General features: G+C 49.7%; 6 protein-coding genes across 6 annotated transcripts; 4 read left to right on the forward strand and 2 right to left on the reverse strand.

Annotated features, from left to right (window-relative positions):
• Window positions 1-1,409: 1,409 nt before the first annotated feature.
• Window positions 1,410-2,994, reverse strand: AGABI2DRAFT_141233 (hypothetical protein; the record flags this gene model as incomplete). The annotated part of the gene is made up of 6 exons (XM_006458310.1): window positions 1,410-1,437; window positions 1,644-1,767; window positions 1,816-1,998; window positions 2,168-2,476; window positions 2,680-2,683; window positions 2,728-2,994. The coding sequence occupies 6 exons, from the start codon at window positions 2,992-2,994 to the stop codon at window positions 1,410-1,412; spliced, it is 915 nt and encodes a 304-aa protein (XP_006458373.1).
• A 1,613-nt stretch (window positions 2,995-4,607) lies between these two features.
• Window positions 4,608-7,782, forward strand: AGABI2DRAFT_141234 (hypothetical protein; the record flags this gene model as incomplete). Its single annotated transcript, XM_006458311.1, has 3 exons — window positions 4,608-6,486; window positions 6,750-7,342; window positions 7,762-7,782. 3 exons carry the CDS (start codon window positions 4,608-4,610, stop codon window positions 7,780-7,782), a joined length of 2,493 nt encoding a protein of 830 aa, XP_006458374.1.
• A 4,566-nt stretch (window positions 7,783-12,348) lies between these two features.
• AGABI2DRAFT_65148 (hypothetical protein) lies at window positions 12,349-12,774 on the forward strand (the record flags this gene model as incomplete). The annotated part of the gene is made up of 1 exon (XM_006458312.1): window positions 12,349-12,774. The coding sequence occupies one exon, from the start codon at window positions 12,349-12,351 to the stop codon at window positions 12,772-12,774; it is 426 nt and encodes a 141-aa protein (XP_006458375.1).
• A 1,782-nt stretch (window positions 12,775-14,556) lies between these two features.
• Window positions 14,557-15,132, forward strand: AGABI2DRAFT_176742 (hypothetical protein; the record flags this gene model as incomplete). Its single annotated transcript, XM_006458313.1, has 1 exon — window positions 14,557-15,132. One exon carries the CDS (start codon window positions 14,557-14,559, stop codon window positions 15,130-15,132), a length of 576 nt encoding a protein of 191 aa, XP_006458376.1.
• Window positions 15,133-18,307: 3,175 nt separating this feature from the next.
• On the reverse strand, window positions 18,308-19,265 carry AGABI2DRAFT_115402 (hypothetical protein; the record flags this gene model as incomplete). The annotated part of the gene is made up of 2 exons (XM_006458314.1): window positions 18,308-18,349; window positions 18,408-19,265. The coding sequence occupies 2 exons, from the start codon at window positions 19,263-19,265 to the stop codon at window positions 18,308-18,310; spliced, it is 900 nt and encodes a 299-aa protein (XP_006458377.1).
• Window positions 19,266-21,833: 2,568 nt separating this feature from the next.
• AGABI2DRAFT_64125 (hypothetical protein) lies at window positions 21,834-22,253 on the forward strand (the record flags this gene model as incomplete). The annotated part of the gene is made up of 1 exon (XM_006458315.1): window positions 21,834-22,253. The coding sequence occupies one exon, from the start codon at window positions 21,834-21,836 to the stop codon at window positions 22,251-22,253; it is 420 nt and encodes a 139-aa protein (XP_006458378.1).
• Between the last annotated feature and the right edge of the window lie 1,100 nt (window positions 22,254-23,353).

Genomic DNA, 23,353 nt, shown 5'->3' on the forward strand with positions numbered 1-23,353 from the left:
GACAAACTTCTCTTGAATTCTTCGATGAGGGCTCGTCCCTCGTATCCGCTGTCTCGTGCTATCCTCTTGAACTCCTGTACATGTTCTTCTGCGCTTTTGCTTCCTTGCTCGATCAATCTCAACTTCCCTACTGCCGTACTCTCCTCATCCGCATCTCCGAAATTGTTTCGCAGACTATCAAAAAGCTCCTCCGTGTGGGCTGGAGCTTCTTCTTCACCACCTTCGATCATCTCCATAATGTTTTCCTTCCATGATTCTGCAGCTCCTCCTTGTACATACGACAATATCCACGTAATCTGATCTCCTTGTAGCCTGCCTACCATCTTCAAACTTAAATAAATTTTGCATGCTGTTATGAAACCACTCAGCTCCTTTCCGTCTCCTGAGAATATTTTTGGTCTTGCCACATCGATTGGTGGCGCTACTACTTGGACGATGGGAGTTTCTCCGTCGTCCCCTGCCGGACCTGGTGGGCCTGGTGGACCCGGTTGCGGGTTGTTCTGCAGCTGGGCGAGTTGCTGCTGCAGTTGGGTGATGAGGGTGTGCTGAGCGTTCAGCTGATTGATTATATCTTGGGGGTTGGCCATGTCTGGCTCGTGGTATTCGGGGGGAGGTGGTTGATATAGGGGTAGGGGGGATACGGACGGTTCTCGTGGTTCTGGTTCGGATTCCTCGGTTTGGGATTCCGAGGCGGATTCTTCTTCTTCCTCAGATTCAGAGGAAGGTACTCGGAATGTTCCGGGCGGTAGTCGATGAGAAATTTTGAAGAAGGTGAGGGAGGTCTTTTCCTGTCACCTGATGCGTATCCACCAATCCAATGAAGCCAATAGCCTGCTTCACTTGGATGTGTACACGGAGAGAGAAAAGGTTTTGTATTCAAGAATGGTCGCTTGACCGAAGGGATAGACTAAGATGAGAGGTATGTACGGGAACGGATTCCCACGCTAATCTAGAGAGTCACCTAAGGTGGGTCTCTCACTCCTCTGCGTGTACCAGCTGACAATGCAGCCGCAGCACAAGGTTGATACGCGAAGAAAATACAAGTATATAAAAAGCACCTCACGTGGTGAACGTCTCGTGTTTAACTAAGGCACGTGACACGCCTTAGTCTCAACGGGGTACGTTGTGACTGTACCCGATCACCCCTTAAGCCTAGGGACCGGCTATGTGTGTGGCGGCCGCGATGGCACGCAGAGAGTAGAGGGCGATAAGAGAGTAAAAGATGGGGAGGGCACTGTGCTGTGCGATCCCCGGAGTAGTCGAGTTCTACTGTTAGGGCGACTGTGACTGAGCTGTCACAGGTCACACCTAAACTCAAGAACTAAGAGTAAAGTGACAGAAGTTTTATTAGGCGTGAACCTAAGAGAACTCGACGGAGTCTTCTACAAGTTTCTACCTACTTTATATACCTAGACTACGGCGCACAGACCAACTACCCTAGGTAACTTATTTATATACTGACATGTGAAAAAGAAGTACGTATGAGAAAATAAACTAATTATACATTTGACATGAGAAAGGAAGAGTGGAGTAAGAAGCAAGTAAACGAAAATAGATTGATCATAAAAACGTCAACAACACCAAACAAACCATAAAAGTGTCCACAAGTACAAACAACTATCTAAGGACGTAACCTTTCGTACCAGTCCCTGCCGAAGTATGTTGCCATCATTTCTCCACACGGGCACATCGTAAAGAACCGGGCCGGTTCCCAATGACGGAAGTCCGGGTTATTCCATCGCTGCAATATCCAGGGTCTCTCCAATACTTCGTCCCACATTATCAACGTCACTCTTCCACATATTACGCACCTACGATCTTCTAACCTCCATCCGTCTGGTCGGGGTTCTCTTCCGATAGCCGCCGCCGCCCTCCTCCACTGTACTTGCTCCGCATGGTTCGGAGGTAGGAAAGAAAAGATAAGATCAATGAGCTCAATTGGTAAATCTGTAGCTTGCGCCATTTTAGCAGTATGCCGATAGTTTAGCCTCCGTCGAACTGTAGCAGCAGAGGGAAATTATTATGTAATAAAATATGTGACAGATGTGACAGCGTGACGCCGTGACATTCTGGCAAGGTTCTAACACTCCGCATATCTGTGGTACGTAGTCATCTTCCTCTTCCAACCACGCTTCAATCTTCCTCTTACACCTCATCTCTGGCTCACTTCCCGAGATCGGCACCTCAATTTGGAGAGGCCTGTGATCTGACCCCCACCTTTCTCTGTCATCTACCTTTACTTTGTAGTGGAATCCTTCTTGATTGATCAAGGCCGCTGATGCTGCGACCAGATCGATGACAGATGCTCGTGACTCTGCATCGTCAGGAATCCTCGTTGGTGTTCCTCTGTTAACAGGGTGTACGTATTGAATTTCCAGGTCTGTGAACAGCTCCTGAAGCCTCATGAAGGGAGAAGAGGGTCTGATTTGATTGACCGCTCCTTCATCCCATGTACGATCTTGGATGTTAAAGTCTCCTGTGCACAGCGATTTTTTTTTTTTTTTTTTTTTGTAATCAAGTGGCTGTTCAAGCCTTCTATTCCAGCGATATAAGTACATGCGAACACTATGTACAACATGCTGAGAATAAGGTTGCCATGACGCGTTACCAAGCCCGGCTAAGGGGGTGTCTTGCGACACATGGCTAATTGGCCACTCTGCCCCGCCGGCCCTTTCGGACCGTGCTGTGGAATCAACTTAAGCAGCAACCTGGCTATTTTAACTGTACCAGGGCCACCGACGGAGGAATAGTGTCCTCTCGAGTCAGCCGGGTGTTTTCCACTCCGACCGCTACGGCCCGCGGTGTGACTCCGGGCGCGACCCCGGCACCGTTTCCCGTTACTCGGCAGCCGGTTTCATATGCCCCTACGGGCTGAGGTACCGTGATGTAACTGTCCGAGCTCTCCGTCTCGCAGGGGCCGTTACCGGATTGATCCCTGGGTTGCATATGCAGTAGCCCAGATCCGGAGCTTAGGTGATCCCTACTAACTACCATCGGCGAACGGCCCTATGGTGGGTGAGTGGGCATTTTGTCAGGATGTAGGCGTTTCCTGCCTGGCATTAGCGCTTGCTCTCCAGTGGTCCTGCGTTCAAACCTGGGGGTGAGCAGGATTTATCCTCTACCTTAGGTAAGCAGTGAGCTAGGTTGTGATGACCAAGCAATAACACGGGTGACACCGAATGTTCCCACGGTTCCTTGATTAGGTAATCTGTGGTGAGCGTCATGTGGGCAGGGTGGAGAGACATGTCATGTGATTGTTCCCACGAGGCTGATCAGGACTAGCGCGGGGGTAATGCAGGTAGCTGCAAGTGCTTGTGTATGCGGGCATCTGTTACTACTGTGGTTCCTAATCGGGTAACTGGTTGGGACTAGCGTGGGGGTAGCGCTGGTGACTATGTCACTACTGCCGGCTTAGCCGACCCCTGGCCACTTGCAGACACGGCTTCATGCTGAGTCATCCCCCGGCTGTGTAGAGGAAAAGTATGCCGAGTTAACACTGTGATGGTGTGATGAGCGGTATGCGAATTAGCCCAGGAGTCCAGTAACATGGCGTGGAGCCGGTGCTTCGGCATTGGTGAACGTAGGGCATCTATAAGAAGGGGAATCGTTTATATAACAAGCCGACCGGGAAACCGGACAGGCCACCCCTCTCCAGTCTGCTTCCCGGCACAGCCGGGTTCAGCCTGATCTGGAAGTTAGTAGGGATCACCTAAGCTCCTGATCCGGGCAACTGCATAAGCAACCCGGGGATCAATCAGGTAACGGCCCCTGCGAGACGGTGAGCTCTGACAGTTATAACCACGGTACCTCAGCCCGTTAGGGGCATATGAAACTGGCTGCGGAGTAACGGGAAACGGTGCCGGGGTCGCGCCCGGAGTCACACCGCGGGCCGTAGCGGCTGACTTGGAAAACATAACAGCCGACTCAAGAGGACACTATTCCGCCGTCGGTGGCCCTGGTACAGTTAAAATAGCCAGGTTGCTGCTTAAGTTGATTCCACGGCACGGTCCATATGGGCCGGCAGGGCAGAGTGGCCAATAGCCACGCGTCGCAAGACACCCCCTTAGCCGGGCGATGGACTTCTTGTTGCTACGGGGGATTGTAGAATGGACACACATGACACTCTAAAAGAGGCATATGCCCAAATGACTTCCATTTTCAAGGACTTCGGACTTGTTATGGAACACACAAAGACGGAATTATTCAATTTTGCGGACTCCGCCCGTAACAAAAACTCGCCAAACCCTAGCATCAATCTGGGTATGGCCCCCTTCACTTGAGAATCTCCATGCGTTCCCAAAGATGTGTGGAGATATCTCGGAATCATGTTTGATCGCAATCTGACCTTTCGTGATCATGTCAAATTTTACTCTACCAAGTCGGTTTCTGCAGTTCAATGCATGAAGTCACTTGGAAATTCCAATCGAGGACTAACGCCTAAACAAAAGCGCCTCCTCTACATTTCGTGCATTCAGCCAATAGCGACTTTTGGATTACGCTGTTGGTACAAACCGGGAACGAGAGCATTCAAAACCAACATCAAGATGCTCCGTCTCACTCACAATCAAGGAGCGCGCTGGATTACAGGCGCGTTTCGAACTTCTCCAATGGGAGCCATGTCGGCCGTGGCTGGTCTCATGCCTCTCCACCTCCAACTCAAAAAGCTGTTTGAGAGATCGGTTATCCGCATCAACACGCTTCATCCGCACCATCCCGTTCTTTCACTATTAGAACGGCAAAAAGCCAAAGGATCTACCCTACATCCCAACGCCTTGGAGCGCAAGTCCAAGACAATCCGCAAAGTCATCAAGTCTCCGCTTGATTCGGTGATTGACAACCCTTCCTCAGAGATATTCGACCCCCTCTCTGAACATATCAAACCTGGACATCGGCTTGTGGACCGACATCCAGACAAAGTCAAATTCGTTCTCATGCCAAAGAATCACAAAGACAGAGACGAATACCACAACAATCTGAACCTTGCACCCGTGAGGGAACCGAACGCCTTGCATCTGTTCACAGCAGGCGTCAAACACAAGTTCGATCCGAGCGTGCCTGTGCCGCATCGAACTCACTCGCATATCGCGCTTGTCACAGTCTTCAAAGGACAAGCCATCACATCTAAAACGAGGGCCGCCGGAAGGCGGGTCAACGATGAAACTATTGTCGGATGGTCAACATTTCTGGCATTAATCAAAGCGCACAATAAGCTTCAAAAGGGATGGCCTATTTCCAAGGTCGTCCTTTACACTACGTCCCAGTTGATAGTTAAGAACTTGATGTCAATGAACTCCAAACCGCTCAGATCACAGCTTTCCATTGCTGTATCCTTCGCCTTCGACGCGATCGCCACAGACTTCCCAGAGGTCGATATTGAAGTGCGAGGCTTTAACAAATCGTGGGCCACGGCTCCGGGTACCTACACAGAGGACTCGGGAATGTTACAGCCGTTGGCTCAAAGAGCATACCATTCAGCGGAGACCGCAAGGACGTTTACAGAGCGCTCTCTCTCATTCCCTCAATCTGCCTCTTATCATTACACGAGACAGAAAACAACGCGAGACGCCATTTACCTATGGCAAATCGGTTTCCAAGGAGTCTGCACGCCGAGCGAGCCGCCACCACACATGCCGTCTTCAGATGGTATAGGAACGCGCTTCGGACTTTTAGTCCGCTCGCAAGGATTCAACGTGCCGCCACCACACATGCTGCCTTTGGGCAGCATAGGAACGCGCTCGAGACTCGGGAACGCATTAAGCGAGCCGCCACCACACATGCTATCCTCGGATGGTATAGGAACGCGCTCAGGACCTTTGGTCTGCTCGCAGGTTCAAAGTTCATCTTATCATATCAAGACTTGTTTCAAAGGTAACAGCTGGTATGACATCACTGACAAGGAAGGCAACGAAGTACTTCCGAGTCATCTTCAAGGCGGTCCATGGTTCCAAACGTACCAAGGAGTCAGAGCCGCACATTCGTTGTCGCTTTTCGCTCGTCTTATGCGAGTCATGTGCAATCACGCACCGATAGGGGAATACAGAGTGAGGTTCTTCCCAAACAAACCTTACAAAGCGTGCCAATGCGATCTTCGGTCACCAGAGACGCGTCAACACTTATTAATGGTCTGTCCTCTCTTCGTGAGGCGGATCAACCACTACGATCTTGAAGGCATCACTACGATTAGAGGCCTTATCCTCTTTCTTCAAGACAATCCCCAAGCGTTTAGTTTCGAACCACCGGAACTTCCGCGACATGCAGACGAAAGCTGGCCGGCATATAGAAAAGAACTTGAGTTAGCCAGAGATGAAGAGAATAAAAAGAGGAAGAAGAAGAGGCTTCCTCCACTAGTAGGACCGATCTTCTTGCACGAGTCGATCGAATTTGTAAGACATTGGAACGTATGGGAGATTAACGATGGATGGAGGGATATCTACTGTGCGATGATGAGAGAGGTTAAGCCTGTGTCGCAGGCGGCGTTGAAAAGAGGTAGAAGACGGATGATTTTCTTTTATCTTGTGTATGAACGTTTCTGTTTCTTCGTTTACTTAGCTGTATTTGTATCCAGATTCAAACAGTCTCTTCTTTTTTTTTCTTTTTCTCTTTTAGCTTCGACCTCGTCAGCTAGATACTTTCGCGTAGTGTAGTTAAGTACAGGTGATGAAAAGTACGGGGAACGCGTCATGGCACCCTTTAAGTAGTTTTGAAATAAACTATATTGATTACAAAAAAAAAAAAAAAAAAAAAAATAGAGAACGTTTCTGAAACAGCGGAGGATTTGGAAGCGATCATGGGAAGAGTGTCTAGTGCGTTCGAAAGAGCATGGGAGGCGTATTCAGAAGAGAGGAAACCAAGCCGTCATGGGAAGAAGTGGTGGAATGAAGATTGCAAAAAGGCATACCAGGAGATGGGAGAGAATGGTGGGCCCAGGAATAAAGAAATGCGTAATAAGATGAGCAGGACTTTGCGTGTAGCGAGGCGTCAGTACTTTGATAAACAGATTCATAGTATGGCAAGTGATAGGAAGAGACCATGGGACTTGATGCCGTGGACTAGAGAGAGGAAGATGCCGGCGGTAGAAGCGATCCTAGATAGTGAGGGAAATTCATGCAACAATGAGGAGAAGTTGTTTGAAACCCTTCACAACACGTACAATGCGGCAGATAATAGAGAAGTGGATATGAGCAGCATGTATAGAGAGTTAGAAGAATTCGAAGAGAGGGAATGGGTGAAGTTCTCTGTTCAAGAATTTCATGACGCGCTTAAGAACTGTGCCAAGAACACGGCACCTGGGCCAGACCACGTCTCTTGGAGATTGTGGAAGCGATTTGCGACAGATGACACAGTCTGCCAATTTGTCACGAAGATAGCTAATGCATGTTTTGATACTGGATATTGGCCTCAACACTTCAAACAGTCCATTTCGGTGATCATTCCGAAACCGGGCAAACCGTCATATGACAAGGCCAAATCGTTCAGGCCTATCATCTTACTTAATACGATGGGGAAACTCATTGAAAAAATGATTGCGCGAAGGCTTCAGTTAGAGAGTATTGAAGCCGGCGTCATTCATCCTTGTCAAACCGGAGGTATACTCCAAAGATCGGTCGAGGATGCAGCAGTCGCATTAACACATCATGTTTGTACGGCGTGGGCGAAGAAGAAGGTAACTTCAGTATTAGCTTTTGATGTAGCTCAATTCTTTCCTTCTCTAAATCATAACATTCTTTCTAAAATTTTCAAACATTTTGGATTTTCGGCTAGTGTAGTTTCTTTTTTCTCTGATTATTTAGTAGGAAGAAAAATGCAATATTCCATAGACAATATCACTTCTCCTCTATTCGATAGTAATGTAGGAGTTGGACAAGGTAGCGCACTGTCGCCTATACTCTCTGCTTTGTATATAGCGCCGTGTTTTCATTTACTGGACAAATGGGTCAAAGACGAGGAGGACCGTATTCATTTTCCTTTAATATCTTTTCTTTCCTTTGTAGACGATGGACTTCTTGTTGCCACGGGGGATTGTAGAATGGATACACATGACACTCTAAAAGAGGCGTATGCCCAAATGACTTCTATCTTCAAGGACTTCGGACTTGTTATGGAACATACAAAGACGGAACTATTCAATTTTGCGGATTCCGCCCGTAACAAAAACTCGCCAAATCCCAGCATCAATTTGGGAGTGGCTCCCTTTACCCGCGAATCTCCATGCGTCCCTAAAGATGTGTGGAGGTATCTCGGAATCATGTTTGATCGCAATTTGACCTTTCGCGATCACGTCAAGTTCTATTCTACCAAGTCAGTTTCTGCAGTTCGATGTATGAAGTCGCTTGGAAACTCCAACCTAGGATTGACACCAAAACAAAAGCGCCTCCTTTACATTTCGTGCATCCAACCAATAGCAACATTCGGATTATGCTGTTGGTACAAACCGGGAACGAGAGCATTCAAAACTAACATCAAGATGCTCCGTCTCACACATAATCAAGGAGCACGCTGGATTACAGGCGCGTTTCGAACTTCTCCAATGGGAGCCATGTCGGCCGTAGCTGGTCTCATGCCTCTCCACCTCCAACTCAAGAAGCTGTTTGAGAGATCGGTCATCCGCATCAACACGCTTCATCCGCACCATCCCGTTCTTTCATTATTGGAACGGCGAAAAGCCAAAGGATCTACCCTACACCCTAACGCCTGTTAGAGTGAGCAAGCAGTCTACAAGTGTTATTGGTGGACTTAGATATATGCGGACGAGTTTAGTCACATGATAGCTTAGTCATGTATGGTTGAACTTCCCTGTGGACGCTTCAGAGGCCTTAGCTTCTTACAGTGTATCCACAGGTGAGTACAAGTTATTAGAACTTAATATAGCTTCTTACAGTGTATCCACAGTTTTTTTTTTTTTTTTTTTTTTTGTAATCAAGTGGACGTTCAAGCCTTCTATTCCAGCAATATAAGTACATGCGAACACTATGTACAACATGCTGAGAATATGGGTGCCATGACGCGTTCCCGAACAGAAAAAGAAAACATACCCGGCTAAGGGGGTGTCTTGCAACACATGGCTAATTGGCCACTCTGCCCCGCCGGCCCTTTCGGACCGTGCCGTGGAATCAACTTAAGCAGCAACCTGGCTATTTTAACTGTACCAGGGCCACCGTCGGAGGATAGTGTCCTCTCGAGCCGGCCAGGTGTTCTCCACACCGACCGCTACGGCCCAGGCCAGCCGGCACGATAACATCGCCTTAGTCCGACCACCCCTTCCCAGTGTATCCACAGTTTGTCCTTGGGATTGCTCAGTCAATTCCTATCTGTTTGACTCGCTTCTAGGCTCGTTAGGATCACCACTGCAACCGCTATCGTTCTACACTTAACAGGTTATGGGCCCCGGCTTCTAACAGCCTTCAAAACGCGTTTCTTTGCCACTTTCTACCATTTTCCCCTCTATATCTCAACTTCTATCCCTTCCCCTGCACTCAAATCGACATCTATGGCCTCGCAATCGCGCACACATGCTTCCTACGCATGGGACACCATTTCAACGCGTTTTGGCGCATCTCCGACGCGTCTGAGAGCCTCTACATCGACCACAACTCCCTCTGGCAGCCATACACCCTCTCCACACTCTATGGGACCGATTTCCGGCCCTAAGAACACGTCAATCGCTTGTTCCTTTTGTGGGAGGGTAGGGCACATGTCTAGGAGGTGCAGGAAGCGAAAGAACGCGAAAAAACGCGCTCAGGACCGCTCCAGACTGCCTGGAACATCTAAAAGTAATGTCAAAGGGCCACTTGGCCATCTGAGTGGGATAGGTGCAGCTCTTCCAGCTGTCAAGACACCACCCACTCCTCCTGGGGATGTTTCTACTGGTTCTGGCTCTCCTGGCTCTGATATTCCACTGAGAGCATCCGCTCTTGGTGCTTATTGTTAGCAGTGGTAAATCCTCGGATCTATTTGGACTATTAATAGTTGTTCTATCACTTTCCATATGACGTCATCAATGATGTCATTTCGTCGTCATGCATTATATCATACGTATGTCATAGCCATTACTTCTTTGATTTCAAATTGTTTTGTAGTAGTATAAGTATCTTGACTCGACAAGTAGTTCCTTGTCGAGTTAGACCTCAATACTAGTGGTTTAACAACATCTACTGGAACCGTTAGCTTCCACTGACAGAGTTCGACACCTATCGACTCTCACTCTTATTCTAACACTTATTCCTCTCCCTCATCCTCTCCCTCATCATCTTCCTCACCATCCTCGCCACTACAGCTAGATGCTGACTTTTTCTGGCTGGCTGATACTGGTGCTACATCCCACATGACTCCTCACCGCCATTGGTTCAAATCCTACTCCCCTCATCGTATCCCTATCCGCCTTGCTGACAACTCTACTGTCTATTCAGCTGGTGTAGGATCTGTTGTCTTTCAACCGGTGGTGAATGGAAAAGAGACTAGAGCAGTTGAGTTTACAAGAGTCCTTCATGTTCCTGACCTCAGGAGTAATCTCTTATCATGTCTCTACCTTGCCCGACACAAGGGCTTCAATATCACTATCTCTGCTCAATCTATTGACTTCCAATGCAAAGGGATTTCGCTTTTCATGGCCACTATCCATTCCAACAACACTGCTGAGCTCTACGGCTCAACTCTCACTTCTGAGACTGCTTTCTCTGTCTCTACTCTCCCGGTTGACCTCTCGCTATGGCATCGTCGCTTTATTCATCACAACTACGCTGATGTGAAGTCTATGATCAGTAAGTATCTAGTTTCCGGGCTCAAACTCGAGTCTAACTTGTGTCCTGACTCTATCTGTGAGCTGTGCTTGGCTGGCAAGATGCATTCCCTTCCTTTTCCCTCCTCCTTGAATCACAATCGCTCTCCTCTCGAGCTAGTGCATTCAGATCTTCACGGACCGCTCCCAGTCGCTTCACACTCAGGCTACAAGTACTGGACGGCATCGCTTCTTGAACCTGTACCACTACCTTCCTCTTTTGGAAGTCTCAGTGGCAACTAGCTATGAGTCGCAATAAACAATCTGCAATGGATGTTGACACCGCCGGCGACGACGGTGACTGGTCTGATGAAGAAGTTCTGGAAGGTATGTTCAAGTCTCAACTTGGGCGTGCTTTACTTGAAGCCGCGGGTCGTATGGAAGACGAACTCGAGATCCCGGCGTCGTCTCGCATGATGGCGCCAACACCTCCGAGGCGTTCTGGGCTCCCAGAACCCTCCTCCCCCCTCACTCCCTTGTCGTACGCCTCGGATTTCCGAGGCTTCGCCAATCCATCCCCGGCACCGTTCCCGTCAACCCCGACACCGGCACCGACTTCCACCCCCTCCACTGGGCGTTCCCACACCATGACCGCTGGTCAGAAGGGAATGCTCAAACTTGTCAACACCACGATCGTCATGCTTGACGATATCGAGGCCGAACACCCACTCTACTCGCAGTTTGTGGACTGCATGTTACGAGCAACACACACCCTCATCAAACGGCGCGATCTTGATGGGTACAACGTCTCCTCCATCGCGGGCATCGGCTCTTTCTCTGAGCAACTCGCGAAGATTATCGGAATGGTCGATCCGCCTCCACGGGCATTCGAACCAACCCCGCCCCCTCCTACTCCCTCGGGTACAGCCACCCCTCGGCCACGGTCTCCGTCGGCCGATATGGACATGACCCCGCGTAAATCGAAGAAGGCGAAGCCGGTGCAGCCGACCCCCCCTCCTCCACCCCAGCCTCCCGTTTTTGGAAAGGACCCTGTCCCTTCCAAAAATAACTCCTATGCCAAAGCCGCTGCCAGCCGTCCCTCTAAACAGCAGCCCCCGCCCCATCCTCAGGCTCCCGCGGCTGTTGCCACCACCCCTGCGTCCAAGCCTTCGGGCAGAAAACGTAGGGCTCGTCACACATGCCACGGCGCTTCGCGTCGTGGTGTGCAACTCATTCCCCCGGCCAGATCTTCTGTTCGCGCCGCACACATGTCCCCGGCCATGCTGGCCGAAATCAACACCCACCTCCAGAATGACGTCAAGTCTGACGTCATTCTCGAACATGCGGAAGACTCTGGATCCGGCATATTCATTGCCGCGAGCCGAGTCCCTACTTCCTCCGAGACCGCTTGTGTCCTCAAACACATTCGGCGTCTCGTCAATGTTGCAGGCGTCGTGCCCATCAAGTCCACACCGGTTACATCGACTTCCTACCTCAAGGTCATCGACGTCCCCATGATCCCCGCCGAACCCAAGGTCTGGCAGTCTACTCAACGAAGCGCGTTCACCAACGCGCTTTCTATTTCGCCGGTTGGTAAGGAGTTGTCCATAGCCATCAAGCACGCCGTCCGCTTCATGCGGACCTCGGCCCACAGCGACACGTGTGTTGCTTGGGTCGACATATGCGATTCCGTTGCGGGCACTTCGGCCCGCTCCTACATCGGCAAGACGATCGTCATCGGCGGTCGGAACTGTCAAATCCGCGGCGCAGCTCCACGGCCCGGCTCTGCCTTGTGCACTCGGTGCATGAGGTGGGGTCATCATTCTTCTGTATGCCGATCAAAAGGCATCCGCTGCCCCCTCTGCGGGCTTCCTCATTCTGAGGCCGCCCATCACGAATACTGCGCTCACTCGAAGCGCGATCCAGAAGCCCGGTCTTGCGTCAACTGTAGTGTGGCAGGCAAGGCCAAACGCAACCACTCTGCCACGGACACTTCGTGTCCGTTCTGGCAGAACCGATTTGATAGGGATTGGCTGAGGTGCCAATTCCCTAAGAAGTGATCAGCGCGCGTCAAACCACGTTTCGGGGTTAGTAGCCGGGTCGGCCTCCCATCATTTGTTTTCAAATTTTTTATGTCTATCCTTCGCTTGTTATGGTTACGACTCGCGTTCCGGTTCTAGGTATGGTCTGTGCTTGACTGCGACATAGCTTCCGGGGCCGCATACTGATGTTCCACTCTTTTTCGATTGAACTTTTAATTTTCTTTCTCTCTACGTTAGCGCTTGACCTCGTCGCGCAGGATATGTTTTCTTTTTTCTCTTGGTAACGCGTCATGGCAACCTTATTCTCAGCACGTTGTACATAGTGTTCGCATGTACTTATATCGCTGGAATAGAAGGCTCGAACAGCCACTTGATTACAAAAAAAAAAAAAAAAAAAAAAGCTACAAGTACTGGATCACCTTCATTGACGACGCGATGCGTTTCCAGGCTGTCTATCTGCTAAAAGCTAAGTCGGAGGCATTTGAAGCATTCAAAGTCTACAAATCCTGGGCTGAGACTCAACTCGGAGTCAAACTGCGAGCACTACAGGATGACAAGGGAGGTGAATACATGTCTAATGCTGTCGGCCATTTGGCTGAGTGGGCATTTTGTCAGGATGTAGGCGTTTCCTGCCTGGCATTAGCGCTTGCTCTCCAGTGGTCCTGCGTTCAAACCTGGGGGTGAGCAGGATTTATCCTCTACCTTAGGTAAGCAGTGAGCAAGGTTGTGATGACCAAGCAATAATACGGGTGACTCCGAATGTTCCCACAGTTCCTTGATTAGGTAATCTGTGGTGAGCGTCATGTGGGCAGGGTGGAGAGACATGTCACGTGATTGTTCCCACGAGGCTGATCAGGACTAGCGCGGGGGTAATGCAGGTAGCTGCAAGCGCTTGTGTATGCGGGCATCTGTTACTACTGTGGTTCCTAATCGGGTAACTGGTTGGGACTAGCGTGGGGGTAGCGCTGGTGACTATGTCACTACTGCCGGCTTAGCCGACCCCTGGCCACTTGCAGACACGGCTTCATGCTGAGTCATCCCCCGGCTGTGTAGAGGAAAAGTATGCCGAGTTAACACTGTGATGGTGTGATGAGCGGTATGCGAATTAGCCCAGGAGTCCAGTAACATGGCGGGAAGCCGTGCTTCGGCATGGTGAAACGTAGGGCATCTATAAGAGGTGGTTTCGGGAATATAACAAGCCGACCGGGAAACCAGACAGGCCACCACCCACCATAGGGCCGTTCGCCGATGGTAGTTAGTAGGGATCACCTAAGCTCCGGATCTGGGCTACTGCATATGCAACCCAGGGATCAATCCGGTAACGGCCCCTGCGAGACGGAGAGCTCGGACAGTTACATCACAGTACCTCAGCCCGTAGGGGCATATGAAACCGGCTGCCGAGTAACGGGAAACGGTGCCAGGGTCGCGCCCGGAGTCACACCGCGGGCCGTAGCGGTCGGAGTGGAAAACACCCGGCTGACTCGAGAGGACACTATTCCTCCGTCGGTGGCCCTGGTACAGTTAAAATAGCCAGGTTGCTGCTTAAGTTGATTCCACAGCACGGTCCGAAAGGGCCGGCGGGGCAGAGTGGCCAATTAGCCATGCGTCGCAAGACACCCCCTTAGCCGGGACGTTAGCGCTTGACCTCGTCGCGCAGGATATGTTTTCTCTTTTATGGTAACGCGTCATGGCAACCGTATTCTCAGCATGTTGTACATAGTGTTCGCATGTACTTATATCGCTGGAATAGAAGGCTTGAACAGCCGTTGATTACAAAAAAAAAAAAAAAAAAAAAAAAACATGTCTAATGCTTTCAAAAGCTTTACTGAGCTTGCTGGCATCGAGAGACGTCACTCGACTCGAAACCGGCCTCAGCAGAATGGTCTTGCTGAACGGGCTAATAGGACTATGGGAGAGAGGATCACTGCTATGCTCTCGGAATCTCGGCTACCTCCTTCTTTCTGGGGTGAATGTATCTCATCTATGGTCCATGTCTGGAATATGCTCCCTACTGCTTCGCTTTCGGGCACTACTCCCTTCCAAGCTTTCTATAAGCGAAAACCTGATGTCTCACATCTCCGGGTCTGGGGGTGCACTTCCTATGTCCATGTACAACGAGATAAGCGCAATTCTCTCCTACCTCACTACGAGAAGTGTGTCTTTATTGGCTATCCTGCTGGCTACAAAGGCTGGAAGTTCTACAACCCAGTCACAAAGCGAACCGTGATCTCTGAGAGAGCTGATTTCGACGAGAGATACTTTCCGGGCACTTCTAAAGCCCAACTCGAGGCTGTCCCGTCATTTGCCTGCACACCAGAGTCACTACCACTTCCTAATGATACATCGTCATCATCAGGAAAAGGTAAAGTGACTTAAATTTGACTTATGCAAACTTATAAAAATCATAAGTCAGTATAAGTCATTTTTGCATAAGGCATGTCACCGTCTGAGGTTCTGACTTATGCAATGCTTAAGTAAATCATAAGTACATAAGTCACAATATGGTCATAAGATTCAAGATTATCATAAGTCATGAGGATTTATCTTAAGTTGCATAAGTAAGTACTTAAGACAGTAAGAAGATGTAAGAGAGTATAAGCTCAATCATAAGGAACATGATAATGCATAAGGAACAAAGAATTATATTCATATAGTAAATACAATACATCATGTATAATACAGACTTCCTAAAGAGGAAATAGACCCTGAAAAAAGCGGACAAGAGGGATATGACAGCAGCCAGGGGAGTAGAAATGGAAAATGGGGGGAAAATGATGAGAAATGTGATTCTAAAAGTAACAAATGAGTATGAGTAGATGAAGAGTCAAAAAGCACTCACCAAAGACTAGAGATCCCCCCAAAACTCATCCACATATCATCCTCACATCTCCTCTCAAAACCCTCCCAAAATAGCCCCAAAAAAGCGTCCAAAATAGGCAAAAAAGCGTCCTAAATCAGCTTAGAATTAGCTGGGAGAGAGCTAGGGAAGGGAAGGGAAGTTACTCACTTGAATATAAGCCTAGGAGAGCAACGAGGAGGGAAGGGGAGGGAGGGGAGGGGAGGAATGATGGTGGTGATGAGGAAGGATCAACGTTGTGCTCGAAACAGAAGTTCAACATGTCACATGATGTCACATGACTGCTGGACTTGGGATTTTCGAGTCAAAGTTCCTCAAATCATAGGTAGGAGATATTTTCGGGTCATTTCTGCATGGTTCTTAATGATCTAAAAGTGTATTCCTATAGTTTCGAGGTCGGGGAGTCCGAATATTCAATTAGATTTTTTTTGGATGAAAGCCTATTGAGATATGGCACATTTAACATATGATAATCACAAGATTGCGCTGTAGCTCCTCAAATATTGATCGGATGATAAATCTAAAATCAGATTCGAATTCCTGGACCTTGAAAGCATATATTTACACTCTTCAATCATCAGAATTGGCACAGTAACCAGTAGAAAACATGGCATTCTTGTTATGTTATTCTGTATCTCCATAACTGGTATGTTTTCCGACACAGACATACATATAACCTTATGTTCTTTTAATATTCTATGATTTGTCATGATTTTTCCAGAATTTTCCGGTTAGTAGAGCAGGCTCTACGACGAGTCTATCTGTAGTTGACAATGACCCCCCCACCCCATGATGGAATCTTGATATCTCCATAATGGGTATGTTTTCGACAAAAAACATACATATAGACTTATGTTTTTTTAATATTCTAAGATTTGTCGTGATTTTTCCGGAATTTTAAGAGTAGTAGAACAAGACATACAGGATAATGTTCTTATAATGCTATGATTCTTGCCTTGTTATCTGACCTATGAGCCTATGTTTCACTTATGAGATACTGTTTGACTTGTCAGTAGCCTTATGAATTCATAATAAACTTATGAAATTTTGTCTGACTTGTGATTTAACCTTTGGTCTGACTTATGAAATGTCCTGTGCTTATGCTTTCTTTGTATCCAACTTATGAATTTATGATAAACTTATGAACTAATGTGTGACTTATGTGTAAACTTCTTGTCTGGCTTATGAAAAATTATGAACTTATGCTATTTTGGAGACTTATGTGCCTTAAGTTGGTCTTTATAAGGCAAGCATAAGGCAACTTTTTCATAAGTTGGCATAAGTTGTGCGACTTTTTGCTGATGATACTCGGGACTGCCACCTCTACAGGATGAAGGGGGTGATAATCACTTCCCTCCTGCTCGTCCTAAGACTCCCACTCCGTCCGCTTCAGTTCCTCCTGAAGAGAAGCCAGTTCTACCTTTACTACCTCTCCCGTTGATTCCTCCTGTGATTCCTCCAGTCACTCCTCCACAACTCCATCCTCCTCTCCCAGTCACTCCTCCTACTGCCGGAGTGCCTCTTGAGCCCCCTCACGTTCCTAGACGTACTGGGCGAGTTCGGAAGCCTCCTGGTCAATGGTGGAAGCTCAAACAACCTGACTTGGCTGGTAATGACTCTGACTCTGACAACGAAGCTGCTCTGCTAGCTGACTCGGAGTACTGTGAAGTCGAGTTTGCTGGTGCTGTTTCGGGTGCTGATCCCCGGAGTTATAGACTAGCTATGAAGTCTCCTGACTCAGATTGCTGGACTGAGGCTTGTAACACTGAGATCTTCAATCTCGAGGCTAATGGAACTTGGGAACTCATGGAACTGCCTCCAGGCAAGAAGGTAGTCAACTCTGGCTGGGTGTTCAAAGTCAAACGACTTGCTGACGGCTCTATTGAGCGCTACCGGGCTCGTCTCGTTGCTGAAGGCTATTCCCAACGTCCGGGATTCGACTTCACCGAGGTCTTTGCCCCTACATTCCGTCCTGCATCACTACGCCTCATTGTTGCTCTTGCAGCTAGAGAAGGCTACAAAATGTGTTCAGTCGACATCTCCTCTGCCTTTACTTATGGGGAACTCGAAGAGGAGATTTATATGCGCCAACCCGAGGGCTATCACATTGGTAGTCCTAACATGGTCTTTCGGCTCCGTAAATCGCTCTATGGCCTCAAGCAGGCTGCCAGACAGTGGAATAAGAAACTCCGGAGTGTTCTTGAAGGCATTGGCTACACTAGGCTTCGCTCCGACAGCTCCATCTACATCTACTCCAAAGGTGACATCAAGGTCATTGTGCCAGTATTCATTGACGACATTACTCTTGTCTCAAAAAGTGATACTGCCATGGCCTTGGCTGTCTCTGAGCTGTCCAAGCACTTCAAACTCCGTGATCTCGGGTCTACTACACTTCTGCTGGGTATTCAGGTCACTCAGGACTCTTCTACTCGCTCCATCTCCCTCTCGCAGGAGCACTACATCAAGGAGCTCCTACAATCGCTCCGTGACCTCTTACCACTACCTTCCTCTTTTGGAAGTCTCAGTGAAAGTCGTCTAGTCGTAGCAATATACACAGTATCATGCCCGCTCAGCACAAGAAACAGTCCGCACTGGCTTTTTTTTTTTTTTTTTTTTTTTGTAATCACTATAGTTTATTTCAAAACTACTTAAAGGGTGCCATGATGCGTTCCCCGTACTTTACATCACCTGTACTTAACTACTCAACGAGTCCATATCCAGCTGACGAGGTCGAAGCTATAAGAACAGAAAAAGAAAAGGAAACCAAAGACCGTTCGAATCTGTATACAAGTACACTAAGATAAGCAAAGAAACAGAACCGTTCATAGACAAGATAAAAGAAAATCAACCTCCTTCTACCCCTTTTCAACACAGCCTGTGACACAGGCTTAATCTCTCTCATCATCGCACAGTAGATATCTCTCCATCCATCATTTATCTCCCATACGTTCCAATGTCTTACGAACTCGATCGACTCGTGCAAGAAGATCGGTCCTTCTAGTGGAGGAAGCCTTCGCTTCTTCCTCCTTTTGTTCTCTTCATCTCTGGCCATCTCCAACTCTTTCCTATAGGCCGGCCAGCTTTCATCAGAGTGTCGCGGAAGTTCCGGTGGTTCGAAACTAAACGCTTGGGGATTATCTTGGAGGAAGAGGATGAGGCCTCTGATTGTAGTGATTCCGTCCAAGTCATAATGATTGATCCGCCTTACGAACAAAGGACAGACCATTAGAAGATGTTGCCGCGTCTCTGGTGATTTGAGATCGCATTGACATGCTTTGTAAGGTTCATTTGGGAAGAACCTCACTCTGTATTCCCCTATTGGTGCGTGGTTGCACATGACTCGCATGAGACGAGCGAAGAGTGGCGAATTGTCTGCGGCCTTGACTCCTTGGTAAGTTTGGAACCATGGACCGCCGTGAAGGTGACTTGGAAGTACTTCGTTGCCTTCCTTGTCAGTGGTGTCATACCAGCTGTTACCTTTGAAACAAGACTTGATATGATATGATGAACTTTGAACCTGCGAGCGGACCGAAGGTCCTGAGCGCGTTCCTATACCATCCGAGGACAGCATGTGTGGCGGCTCGCTTGGATTGTTCCCGAGTCCTGAGCGCGTTCCTATACTCCCCGAAGAGAGCATGTGTGGTGGCGGCATGCCCGGCTAAGGGGGTGTCTTGCGACGCGTGGCTATTGGCCACTCTGCCCCGCCGGCCCTTACGGACCGTGCCGTGGAATCAACTTAAGCAGCAACCTGGCTATTTTAATTGTACCAGGGCCACCGACGGCGGAATAGTGTCCTCTCGAGTCGGCTGTTATGTTTTCCAAGTCAGCCGCTACGGCCCGCGGTGTGACTCCGGGTGCGACCCCGGCACCGTTTCCCATTACTCCGCAGCCGGTTTCATATGCCCCTAACGGGCTGAGGTACCGTGGTTATAACTGTCAGAGCTCGCCGTCTCGCAGGGGCCGTTACCTGATTGATCCCCGGGTTGCTTATGCAGTTGCCCGGATCAGGAGCTTAGGTGATCCCTACTAACTTCCAGATCAGGCTGAACCCGGCTGTGCCGGGAAGCAGACTGGAGAGGGGTGGCCTGTCCGGTTTCCCGGTCGGCTTGTTATATAAACGATTCCCCTTCTTATAGATGCCCTACGTTCACCAATGCCGAAGCACCGGCTCCACGCCATGTTACTGGACTCCTGGGCTAATTCGCATACCACTCATCACACCATCACAGTGTTAACTCGGCATACTTTTCCTCTACACAGCCGGGGGATGACTCAGCATGAAGCCGTGTCTGCAAGTGGCCAGGGGTCGGCTAAGCCGGCAGTAGTGACATAGTCACCAGCGCTACCCCCACGCTAGTCCCAACCAGTTACCCGATTAGGAACCACAGTAGTAACAGATGCCCGCATACACAAGCGCTTGCAGCTACCTGCATTACCCCCGCGCTAGTCCTGATCAGCCTCGTGGGAACAATCACGTGACATGTCTCTCCACCCTGCCCACATGACGCTCACCACAGATTACCTAATCAAGGAACTGTGGGAACATTCGGAGTCACCCGTATTATTGCTTGGTCATCACAACCTTGCTCACTGCTTACCTAAGGTAGAGGATAAATCCTGCTCACCCCTAGGTTTGAACGCAGGACCACTGGTGAACGAGCACTAGTGCCAGGCAGGAAAACAGTCCGCACCGGCCCCTACGCCGCACCTGTCCCGTCCCCCGCTTCAGGCGCCGTCACCGCCCGCCAACCCGAACGCCGACCGCCTCACTGTCTCCGACATTGAGGTACTACTCGACCCCAAGTATGGAGGTCAAATCACGCTCCCCACCTTCGGATACGATTCGCAGGAGAATAGAGCGATTATGGACGCTGTCCGCAACCGGGGCATTGCCCCCGCGATCGCCATAGCCAACGCCGAGGCTAGTGCTAAAGCCAAAGGTAAAGTCAAAGGGCCATCTGGCCACTCTTCTGGGATCGGTGCAGCCCCTCCGGCTGTCAAGACACCGCCCAGAGTCCCTACTCCCCCTCCTCGTGTGCCGACGCCCGCGCTGCCGGTGCCCTCTCGTCCCCCTTCCCCTCCTCGCGCACCGTCGCCTTCGGCTTCGGTGCTTTCCTCGAAGCGCCCCATCTCGCCGGGGTCTTCATCTTCCGGTCCCTCTGTCGCTGCCGTCTCGGTATGCGGCAGTGATGACTCTTCAATGGCCCTCGACTACGAGGACGCCACCACCCCCCGTCCTGCTTCTCCTGCCGATGAGGAGCATTTGGACAGCAATGAATCCGTCGAAGCTGTTGTTACACTCATCAATAGCGCTATCGACATTTTCGAGGCATTATCTTCCTCTCAATGGAAGAACTACATTATCGATGCCTTCCCCTCCATCATGGATGGCGATATCAATCGTATCCATTCAACATTTCTGGAGAAACTCCCCATTCTCCATCGCATCCTTCCCCCGGCAGTTGAAGCGCCTGCATCCGCAGTTGACGCACATGCCACACGTGTAAATCCGCGGGACGCACCGCCACAGGCTGACTCAGCCAAGTCCAAACCGCCGAAGAAGAAGGTCCGGGTCGATCCGGCTCCTTCTTCTGACGTCATCCCTTCAGCAACGGCCCCACTCATGGAAGTGGATGAGCCGGCCGCTCCACTCTCAGCGTCTGGGAAGGCGCCCAACAAACCTCTTCCCCCACCAAGTTCCAAGTGTGCGCCAGCCTCCGCTAGCGCACCCCCTGTTTCATTCCGCGCTCCTTCGGCGCCTCGCAAGAGACGCCAAGGCAAGCACACTGCGCACGGCGCTTTGCGCCGTGCTATTATCCTGACACCGCCCGCAGACTCTCTGGTTACTGCGGCCTCATTCACTCCCGAGATTATTAATAGTCTCAATAAGCTCATCAAGAATGACATCAAGTCTGATGTCATTCTCACTCATGCCTCGGTAGAAGGCAACGGCATTTGTATTGCCGCCTCCCGTGTCCCCTCCCCCGCCGAAATCGCGTTCGTGCTCAAGCACGTTCGGCGGATCTTCCCGAGCCCGAACGTCCCCATCGGTCACTCCCCCATCACGTCGACTTCATACTTGAAGATTGTCGATATTCCACACATGCCTGCTTCTTCTAAGGAGTGGGCGCTCAAACAACACGAGGCGTTCATTAACGCTCTCAACAAATCTCCGGTCGGCGCTTCGCTGGCCAAACTCATCAAGCACAAGCCGCGCTTCATGCGCGCCTCCCCTCATTCCGACTCGTGCTGGGCATGGGTCGACATCCACGACACGGTGTCGGGCAGCAATGCTCGCACGTACATTTCCAAGTTTGTGTCCATCGGCGGCACAAACTGTCAGATCAAGGGCGCTCGCCCTCACTCCGGCTCCGTTCACTGTGCTCGTTGTCAGCGCTGGGGCCATCATTCAGACCAGTGTCGCGCCAAGTGCGCACGCTGTCCACTCTGCTCCGGCCCCCACACAGAGGCCAACCACTTCAAGTGCGTCGACGTGCACCAATGCGCAAACTGTACCGCAGCTAAACGCCCAGCGGACAAGCGCTCACATTCCACTACAGACTCGAAGGTTTGTCCGTTTTGGAAAAATAGGTTCGATCGTGCCTGGCTTAAACGCCAGTTCCCCGCGTGTTTGACTTAATGGAGTACAGACTGCCGTCGCCGGGCTGGGTCGGTAGATTCTGATGGAGAACTGGGAAGGTTGCGTAGCGGTTTTAGGAGGGAGAACGGTAGTGGTGAGGACAAGACTTTCTGAGGATTTTAAGTGACTTCGGGTCCGCCTCAACTTTTTACTTTCATATTCGATATGTTTGACTCCGATATGGGACTGCGAGTGCTCTTTTGTTCCGGTATTATGTAGGATGTATTGCCTGACTGCTTGGTTTTATCCCGGGGCCTCTTACGTATGTATCAATGTCTCGATTTGTTTTTGTTTTGTTTCTTTTCTCTTTCTCGATAGCGCTTGACCTCGTCGCGCTGGATACAGTTTCGTAGTTAGAATACTGTCGTTCTGGGCCTCTGTAAACTGGCGAGTGTAGTAAGCCGCGGGAACGTGTCGTGACACCCGACGTACGAGTAGTATTGAAATATACTTACGTTGATTGCAAAAAAAAAAAAAAAAAAAAAATCAAGGAGCTCCTAGAACACTTCAATATGGATGATGCTAATCCTCTTTCCACTCCACTCGCTCCGGGATCTGAGCTCTCCGACATTATTCCTTCACTCGAGGATCAGGCTGAGATGAAGTCAGTTCCTTATCTCAATGCTGTAGGTGCTCTTCAGTATCTTGCCACTATGACTCGTCCCGACATTGCCTATGCTGTCTCCTATCTCGGGAGGTTCAACTCGAACCCAGCTCCAGCTCACTGGCTTGCAGTCAAGCACTTGTTCCGTTATCTCATTGGCACTATGCACTACAAGCTTGTCTATCGAGCTAGTGACTCGGAGGAACTCTTCACTACCTATTCTGACGCCTCTCACGGAGCCTGCAAGGCTACAGGTCGAGCTACAGGTGGTTATGTGACTCTAGTCTCGGGAGCTGCTGTGGGCTGGTCTTCTAAGCGCCAACCATTTGTGACTCTCTCGAGCACTGAGGCCGAGTTTGTTGCTGCCGTCGAGGCTGGCAAAGAGATTAAATGGACTAGGAATATTCTGACCAATTTTGGCTTCCCTCCGACACTCCCTTCGACTCTCTTCGTTGATAACAAGTCAGGAATCAGTGTAGCCAAGAATCCAGAGCAT

Source organism: Agaricus bisporus (assembly GCF_000300575.1).
Source record: "Agaricus bisporus var. bisporus H97 unplaced genomic scaffold AGABI2scaffold_2, whole genome shotgun sequence".
NCBI classification, from domain to species: domain Eukaryota; kingdom Fungi; phylum Basidiomycota; class Agaricomycetes; order Agaricales; family Agaricaceae; genus Agaricus; species Agaricus bisporus.